General features: G+C 35.2%; 1 protein-coding gene across 1 annotated transcript in view; it reads left to right on the plus strand.

Moving 5' to 3' along the window:
• Positions 1-6,857, plus strand: part of LOC105437575 — a 43,266-nt gene extending 36,409 nt beyond the window's left edge. The window contains exon 6 of the mRNA XM_031000082.1: positions 1,542-6,857. Coding sequence (XP_030855942.1) covers positions 1,542-1,721 — 180 coding nt within the window. The 3' untranslated portion in view covers positions 1,722-6,857. The remainder of the gene's footprint in view (positions 1-1,541) is intronic.
• Positions 6,858-9,834: the final 2,977 nt, after the last annotated feature.

The following is a 9,834-nucleotide window of genomic DNA, read 5'->3' on the forward strand; positions in this document are numbered from 1 at the left end:
ACATTATTTATGAAATAGTACAGTTTCGTTTCGCCCCCAATATGCAAATTCATGATAAGAAGTATACATGACCTTTCTATAAAAAAAATTTCGTCGATCCATATTCATTTTAAAGACAACTGCAGATCCTTATTTACGTTTTTTCATGCACGAATTCTGTTTGAGGCAGATTTTGTATCGTTGGTCGTTGCATGGTTTGCTACTCACCCGATCATCAAAGAAAATTTCACGTTACCGCATGGAATAAATAAGAGCAGATTCTACTATATGTAATCGGGTAAAATGCGTTTTCCCTTTATACTGGCACTCATTTCTCATGAATAAAAACCCAAAAAAAAAAACACTTCATGTAACTTACAACAAGCTTCTAACTTAAAGAAAGAGGCCAAACATACAATTTGTCTTCTTTGCTTATATCCAAAGGTGAAACTCAGGGATAAAACACCGTAGGAACCCGTGTCACTTGTTGCTTCCAAAGTCAGCTCTTATACGAAAGTATACACAGGCGTGATTGCTAACATTGGGCTTTGTTTTCCCTTTATATAAAAATTATAAACAAATAAAAATTATCAATTTTCCTTCGCCACTTTGCCGCAATTTCCTGCCTCCTTTTTCCCATAAAAGACAAAACCACGAGTGTGGTTTAAATATTTCCAAAGTTTATTAATTTGATGAATAATATTTGTTCATCCATTATATGATATCCAATCCATGTTTCTATATCTTTTCTAACCCATTGTCTTTAATAACCAGATGGTTTCAGTATAAACCCTAGGGGAATGAGATAGAAGTCGGTAGGCTGAGCCGGAGTGAATGAGTATCGGATATCATTGTAATGCTCTGGTTTCCTTTACCTTATCTTTGCCCACCTGCATCAAAATAGTAATCCAAATGTCATTTTACAAGAAATGAAACGAACGTAGTTAGTTCATTTAGGTTTGATTTCACAATAATATTCAAGCAGGCTGTACAACATTTAGCCGTAAGGTAAAATGGTGTAATGAATAAACCACGTAAACCTAATTATCCTAGGCGTGTATTACTACATTTCTTTCATCTCTACGTTGAAAACAGTCACCATAGGCTCATTTGCTTACACGTCATATGATTAGTTTTTGGTTCGTTTGGTAAGAATGAATAAATATGCGAGAAGGAATTGTAGAATGTATTCTGAAAAGGATCGCATAGTGGTATAAGAGCAGCTCTGTTGTTTTCAAACATGTAGGATGAAGTTTGGAAATCATATCAGAGCGCTCCTTTGGTAAGACCATGATCCTCAATTGTATAGTCCGCCTGATCAAGGAGGTAATAACTCCTTGGTCTGACAAGACTTCGTAAGTATAGGCCCACGCATTCATTCAGGCATTCCAGATAATGATGATGATGGTGGCTCCTTGTGAAGCACAAGTATCCACCTTTAGTACAGGTGCTGTGGGGGCGCTTGCTGTCAAACTATTAAACGTGTCAATCAAATACTTAGGTTTACCCTATTGATTAATATGTCTTCCTTTATGTCTTTTTTCTTCTTCTCCACTATACAGGAAAACTGGAGGAGTACAAAGGATGACAAATTCAACTCCCTCATGAACCGGCTTCGGAATGTTGCAGAAGACGTAGAAGATGATCTCCCACGATGGCTACAAGAGGCAGAGGAAGCCGATTTGGATTCACCCCATGTAGTCCCACACGATTCAATTCAGCGTTTGTTGGCCCGCCTCTGATCAACATGGGTTTATATTCTTTCGACATCTGGGATGGGAGCTCACAATTCCAAAACGAAAAAAAATCATCCAACTTTTTATAGACTCGACTTTGAATAAGTAGGAGAAATAAGAAAAATTATCAAATTAGAATGCTAATTTCATCCATGGTTGTTTTATTTTTCGTTCATTTGAGGAATCTGTAAGAGAGGATGTACATTATTGATATTATATACTAAACTTAGAAGACAAATTTTCGAAATATTTTTGCAACGTAAAATATGAGATGAAATTGAAACCTTGCTGTATGTACTCCACATGTCATGCGAGAGTTTTATTGATCCAAAGCATTTCTCTATCTCACTCTCTCTCTCTCTCTCTCTCTCTTCTGTCCTTCTTTACTTGTTATTTTACATTCTTAAATTGCCTCCGTTCACAGTGTATAATACATATCATTCAAGTGGCTACATGCATGTTATGTTAAAGAGTGTTCTCGTAATTGATTCTGAATTGCCAAATAAAAGGTAATGCAATAGACGTCACGGAAAAGCTTGTATACATACTTATTGTTTAATCGACATAATGCCATGGCAACATGACATGCCTTAGTTTCCTTGATCCATGTTTCAGTAAACATTTAATGTGTAATACAATTTTGATTTATATCATAAATTTTATTTTACAACAGTTGGAGATGATGCTTCATTTTATCAGTAGCATTCCATCGTTATTAAGCACGATTAAGCTCAAATAAAGGGCAAGTTAACACTTTAAAAACTAATTAAACTGATGAAACTATAATAAATGTCACAGCGACCAGAAATGGTAAAGTTTTACGTAAATGTTAATACCTATGACTAACAACTAATCCGTGCTAGAAATATATCTTGTAACAAGTCTTGGTTATTTACATTTTTAGGAACTTGATCCCCCATATGTATGTCACATGAGAGTAACATTTCAAATAAGATATCTTATGACCCCATTAATCCTTACATCAATATTAACCACAATGATGTGCTTGTGATAATGATGATAGCTTTACGTGCCGTAGACACATTTAGTTCAGTACGATCCACCTAAGCCTAGGGTATTAAGCTGCATAATCAATGACATTGTACATTTGATCTTTATTACTCTATAATATCATTGAGCGGACAAATCATCTTGGTATCACATATGTTCTTTCAAAAGAGAATGTTATTGTATGAATCTATATTTACACAGGAAAAGGATTTGAAAACAAGAAATGGCATCAGTCAACATTTAGACGCTAATGAGAATACTTGGAATATATATATTAAATCATTATTGATTTGTCTGGCTAGATTTCGATTGTCCTTTTAAAACCTTTGTAGTTATTATTTTTCAGTTTAAAGATTCAGTTTCATAACCTCTTGTCCGAAATGCCTTAGATTTCTTTCACTTATTGATAAAACATATTGATAAATCGAAAAAGTTGTTTATAAAAGTGAAACGAGAGAGGAAATATTTGTCGTAAGAATAGTAACAATTGCCTGCAATCACAAAAATATACGCTTTTTATATCACTTTGTCGAAACTTTAATTACTTTTTTCGTGTTTGGTAAATTAAGTGTCATTTGAAAGAAAACAGTATGCAGGTATGAAATTAGATCTCCGAAAAATCTCCTAAAATCTCGAGTAATGTTCTCCACACACAGCTGTTGATTTCAGCTATAATGACAAGTACAATGACGGTTTGCAAAGCATACATTGAAAAAAAAACTCTATTTTTTTTAAAGATTAATCACAATTTCAATTAAAAGAAGGATGAAAAACATTACAACAGATAATCAGAATCACTACTTTTTGAACTTCTATTTTCTTTTTGAGAAAAAAAAATGCGGATAAATTGTCTTCTTCAATGCCTTAAGCGAGTTTTCTTTTATGACATTAAAACACTTGAAATTACCCTCTTTTGATACATTTACCTTAATAAGATGACCAGTGTCTGGCATTTCATGGAAATTTGTTTTCATAAATTGCCGTTTTATGCGTTACATCAGCAAAAGCGATAGTTTATAGAGAGGGTGAATCGCATAAAAGTGTTCCTAACGGCAAAGTTCATCCGCGTAATGGACCATTAAGTTGAATTTGGAAAATGGAAATAGGTTGAACCATGCAACATCCAATATGGAATTAGCATTTATATTAAACTAGAATACTTGCACAATACTTGACACTGGCACAGATAAGAAGGAGGGTTAGCCAAAACGCTATTTGATATAATGGTACTGCAAGCAATCAAGTGGCTAAACGCCTCAGTTGGTATCCTTTACCTATCACTTAATACCTTCAAAACGAACAAAGGGACAGTATATGTTGTTTGTCATTTTTCGGCATATCCTATAGAAGGGGTGTTTATATTCTGTGTAAGCATAACTTGGATCGTACTGACCATGCAATTGAAACATGTGCTATGTAAATCTATAAAGGTACGTAGGGAAGAAATCCTCTGATATGACATGGCGTAGTTCAATTGAGATGTGAAGGCCTCTCGGGTTTCTAACAAGACGTTAATATCTATAGCAAAGCAATGGAAATAAGTGAACTCCCATGAAAGAAGTGACACCCACGCGGTCATTTAGACATTTACGTTTGCATTCAAAAATATTATGATTTTTTTTCTTCTTCGTTTGTCAAGTTATTCGGGGTGTTTGCAACAGATATGAGTGCCATGAAGAAATTGTAAATTTACGAGAAACACCAAATTGTGAGCAAAAGATAAATGGGTATGCGCTGCAACACTCCGTCACCCGTCCATTAATGCTTAAAACATGTACGTGTACTACATGTACGATTTAAAGTTAGGTATGCAGCAGCACGTTAAGATTGTACTTACCGAGGCAGTACCAGCAAGGAATTGAAGGAACAGTCTCTTATTTTCTACAAAGAAAGGTCTTCAGAAACAACTCTAATAGCTGAATTGGTACGAAAAGAAACGGTCCACAAGAAGAAAGATTCGCAAACCCAGTTGAAAAATATTAATGCAAGTTTTGTCATTTTAATTATCAATTTATTGACCTGTAGGAAAAGGGCCTTCAAGAGCTTGTTGTGCTTTATTTTCCGAATAAATTGTATCAATTTAGTTGGAACGAGGGGCAGGTGCATCGATTCTGTAGGGTCGGCGTGGTCGGTAGGAGGGCCGGGGGGGGGGGCACTGTAGCTACACCGCCACCACCACCAATACCACCTGCCCTGACGATAGTTTGACAAACTATAATGAGGTCATCATCTAAAACACTCACAAGCTTTTGTACAGTGTTTCGCCTCTGGCATGCCTGGCGACAGTACATAAAAGCAACGTTTTAGCGGTTAGGACAAGATAAAAAGCAAATTTAGAAAAAAAGCCACCACATCTATATCTCTGTTTTATATATAAAACTATGAGCTTCATTGGAATACATACACCCTGACCTGGAACAAGTGAACTCCTAAAATTTTGACACTCTTCTTGAATTAATTATGAATCCTCACAAGCGTGTAAGTTCATCACGTAGAAAACATTGCACACAAAGGTGTTTGGTATGCTCTTGATTGAAGTCTTTTCTGTTGAAAATGGGTCTTTCTCAAACATGGGGGCCTGTTATGAGAGGAAAGAAGGGAGATGGAGAAAGAGAGCGAGCGGGGTGGGATGGAAGAAAGAGTGAGTTATCTGCACTGCTCTGTATAAAGTGGCCGCATATAAAGTACTGCACGTAATTCTTTTTACAAAACGGACCCAACTTGGAGCGTTGATTTTATTAGGGCGGTTGATTCGCGTGCAGTAACTTGATTTGAAGGTGTACGGCGGTTGAACGATGCAATAAATGGCGGAAATATTTTGTAAAACGTGAGCGAATTATGAACTAAAGAGTGAAGATTAATTACGTTAAATTGCAATTGGATATACAGATGGTTGGCAGCACAGAGTCAGGGTCGATGTGACATCGTATGCTACTTCACCATAAACGTTTCCTTATGCAATCCATGTATAGTATATTATCAAATAACATTACCCAATACGTAAGTTCATGCACTCATATCCAAACAAACACAATGGCCGCTTGAATGCCTTTCTTTGCTATACCATGCAATGATAATGAATTTAATTCTACAATTAGTGTGTATAACTGCTGAGTATAGTTCATCAATTGTTCGCCAACTCATTGTATTTCGAGCTATTGGAGAGAGAAAGGGGATCTGAAATGATTGTGGCTTCGTTCATGTTCAACTAAATGTGATGTACATCTGCGAGCGTTATTTGTAATCATGGTTAAAGCTTATTTTTTTTCTCCCAACAAAGTTTGAATACTTTCCTAAATGAACCTACAAAATGTTTAAGATGATTAAGATGTACATGTACATGACACGAACGCATTCAAATTACGAAAATTAAAACAAAAATATTTCCTTTATGGTGAAGTTATATGTAGTTAGATATTTTCCGTAGAGGTATTAGTGTTTCAAAGTGCATAGTATTATACATTGGTATGTCAATGTCCGTGTTTTGCTTCGGAATATTCCAAATCACTTTAATCAATTTATCAAATATGAATTATTTTGAATGTAAATAATACTATATTCGTGCTTTACCATTGATATGAATGTGCAAGCACAATTAAGAGTTGCAATCTTTGTCCATAAACTAAGTACTGAACTTGGCTGTTCCTGCTTATGTATTTTGTTGCTTGTAAGGGTATTTATTCCCTAACAGACATTCTGTCAAGTCAGTTTGGCGACATCTTGTGTAAATAGATTGTATAAAAGTCGAAATACTTTATCAAAGCCAGAAAAACCTTGATTTATTTAAAAAACTAGTTAGAATGACTGAATTTGATGTAGATTAGTCCATTGTATGAAAGAAATACTTTTTGGTGAGAAAAATCGAATGATAAGCTCATCATAAGAATTTACTGTCTGTTTGATTTGGAAAATTTGTGTTAGACCGATTCGTTTCATTTTAAGAAAACACACAGGAAGGGGATTATCGTACATTAAAAAAAAACGAAATGTTATCCCATTTTTAAACCCTAAATGCTGGTTGGAATTGTATGATATCAACGACTATTTTAGCTTGTCCTTGCTTTGTTCTTTGATGTAAAAAGATCTAGGTTACCCTTGAGATGAACTTAAATAAAATTATTGCAATTTTTACATAGGTTTTATTTTGTACTTCTTGTAGACGGCAGGTGAGACTGATGTGCGTGTTGTTGTTTATGTGCGAGCGTGTTTTCCGTAATTGTATGTGCGTGTGGGTTTTTTAAGCGTAATGTGTGAGAATAAGCCTACAGCCCACATGACCGTCAGCTCTGGAGAACAACAGCCGCCGATACCGACATACGGTCTCGTGGACTGTGTGTTAACTGGGATGTCACGAGAGAGAAAACAAAAATGAAGGGAAGACAAACATATGAAGAGGGTGAGAGAGAGAGAGAGAGAGAGAGAGAGAGAGAGAGAGAGAGAGAGAGCACATGGAAGAAGATAATAATACCTTTACTTTTCCCTCGCTAATATGCAGTGATGATTATTGAGGAGATACCGCGATAGCAAAAACATTCAATAACTCAATTCAATGATAATTTCAACATATCCTTATTATAATTTTCCCATATTAAGGTGACGATTACATTAGATTATTTTTAATGTCCATGCGATCCCGTAAGATACATTTAAGATTATATATAATCATATTCTTTATTATTACGATGACACTATATATTCTTTACTAGTCAAATACATTATTGGTATTTTCCTTGGCAATTCCAGTCACAAAAGGGTAAGGTTGACGTTTTAAAAATATGAAGCACGTATCAACAAATTTCAAAAGCAGCTACTTGTATATATCAAGGGTAAGTTCGTTTATACAACACGAACAGCTAGTTTGACATGTGGAATTCGACTTAAACTGTTTGGAAATATAATTAAGGAATAGAATTAGAGCAGAGATGCAGGCAGAGATGATTTAGTTCTCTTCTTATCGAGTCAGCCTCTAGGGAATCGGCTTCTTCATGTTCCTAATTAGGGAAGATAATGGACCGGCGACAGAACCATTAACACTCAATTAAGACTGTGATATCGCAAAGGTGAACCCTATGTACTTTTGTGCTCCTTGATTCACATTAGTTTTTAAAGTGTTTGCTGATTAATTTATGTGTGAGTGCGCGTGTGTGTGAAATCTCTCACAAAACCAATTATGTGTCCTTCGAAACTCTCTAGTGACGTAACAATGAAGTAACATCTAACAAACAAACAAACAAGCGAGCGAGTCCTATACCTACCAGTTACATAGTACAATATTCAATATTGGTGCTAAAATAATATTCGTAAGTAGCGAAACGGAAGTGTCCAAATTATACATTCATGTAAGGGATCAATGCAGACGCAAAGGGTCGGTATTATTGGTAAATTGGCAGGAAACATTTCCCTTCATGAGCAAACAAGATGACAAGTAGATTGATTTTTCGCTAAATGGCAGAGTGTTGCTTTTATTCATTAACTGCATGTGTGATGAAGATATAGCAGCAACCAATTGAGATGACTCTGGTATATAGTTGTTTAGAAAATGAGACATAGTTTTGATTAAAAAAGAGCGAATTCGAATTGGAAAAGATAATTACAGGGGCAATTATATTAAAATAAACATTAACACATGGGAAAAGAAAGAGAATGAATTGAAAAGGGATACCTCATATAAAAAAAAGAAAAGAAAAGAAGTAAAGAAATGCAATTAAAGTGAACAATTTTGACGGAGAGGGAGGATGAAGAAAATAAGTAGTACGAGTATAAGATACATGTTTGTACGTGCATTTATGGTGACGCCAGAATACGCAAGTTCAATGTTGCAATGATATTCAGACGATTTCAACACGTTAATGCTTACCAAATGCATTGGAAACAATATACTGTGTTATTTCTTTATCATAAAGGTATCCTTGACTTTATCATGTTTTAACAATTTCATTAAAAACAAAAAATCTAATATTGCTTGTTCTTTCCTTGTATTCAATGCTAAACTGTGTTTGTCAAGCCCAAGGTGATTAGTTTATCTGAGGGAGAAAATACAAGAGATATTTCACATCGGCAAATTTTGCATAGTGCAATATTTCAGAGCAGGAAGATTCCCACTTTATTGGGAAATTTGGATTGTAGTTAAATAGTGGAACTTGCCTACTTATCCATTTTCGAATATTTATGCCCTGTTTCTACGATTAATAGTCTTCATATTCTTCTAAGAAAGAAAGGGACACGCAGAAAAACTTCTCAATAACATCCTGAGACTGGAAACGATCTCATTCATCCGACGTCATCCGTGCTTCCGTGACTGAAATGAATGAGGAAAACTAGCATGTTTACCTCCCGAAGATATTCCTCAGAAAGTCGGATAAATATACACCCACAGCCTCTGGAATCAACGCCATATAGTTGTAAATATTCCAATCAACGTGTCGACTGTTTCCGACTTCACACCTCAGCAAGAGTTAATCCTTCATTGAAAACTATTTCCCATCTCTCTTCCGACCTGGCCGTGAAGGAGATATGCCATGACGTCACGATTTCAGTTGATTTCATTTATTACGTCATTTGCAGCGCAAGAATGTAGGCGCAAATAACGAAGGCTTTTCCCCCTCTTTTGCTTGATAGAACGTCCTTCTCATTCTCTTCTCCATTATTCCTACGGGTACAAGCATTTAAACACCAAGGGGAAGACTTGTATGTTCATAACCTTTCAAATGCCCTTCTTTTTGTTCGGTATACAGCGTTTAAGATTTAGGAGCTACTCTAAGACTCAGTAGATTCTCATCGGTAGACTCTGAATAGAACAGACCTTTTTATTTGTTGACAATGACAGGTCATAGAATTGTTTGCGGCCAAATTGATGTTTATAAAAAATATGGTTTTGAAAGGAGAATTTTAACGGAAAATAGTATATGGAAGAGTAACGATTTATTTCCGCTATAGAAAATAGAAGCCTATACAAATTCTTTAAATGGAACACTTAAACGAGGTTTTACATATTTTACACAGGAACAAAACTAATAAAAAAAAAGTATTGATTGAAATTTATTTTTGATTCACAGACTGAAATTCGAAACGATAATAGACACTACATCAAAATATCTAATTTGAGTTT

This window comes from Strongylocentrotus purpuratus, unplaced genomic scaffold, assembly GCF_000002235.5.
Source record: "Strongylocentrotus purpuratus isolate Spur 01 unplaced genomic scaffold, Spur_5.0 spur5_scaffold_6, whole genome shotgun sequence".
In the NCBI taxonomy this organism is placed as follows: domain Eukaryota; kingdom Metazoa; phylum Echinodermata; class Echinoidea; order Camarodonta; family Strongylocentrotidae; genus Strongylocentrotus; species Strongylocentrotus purpuratus.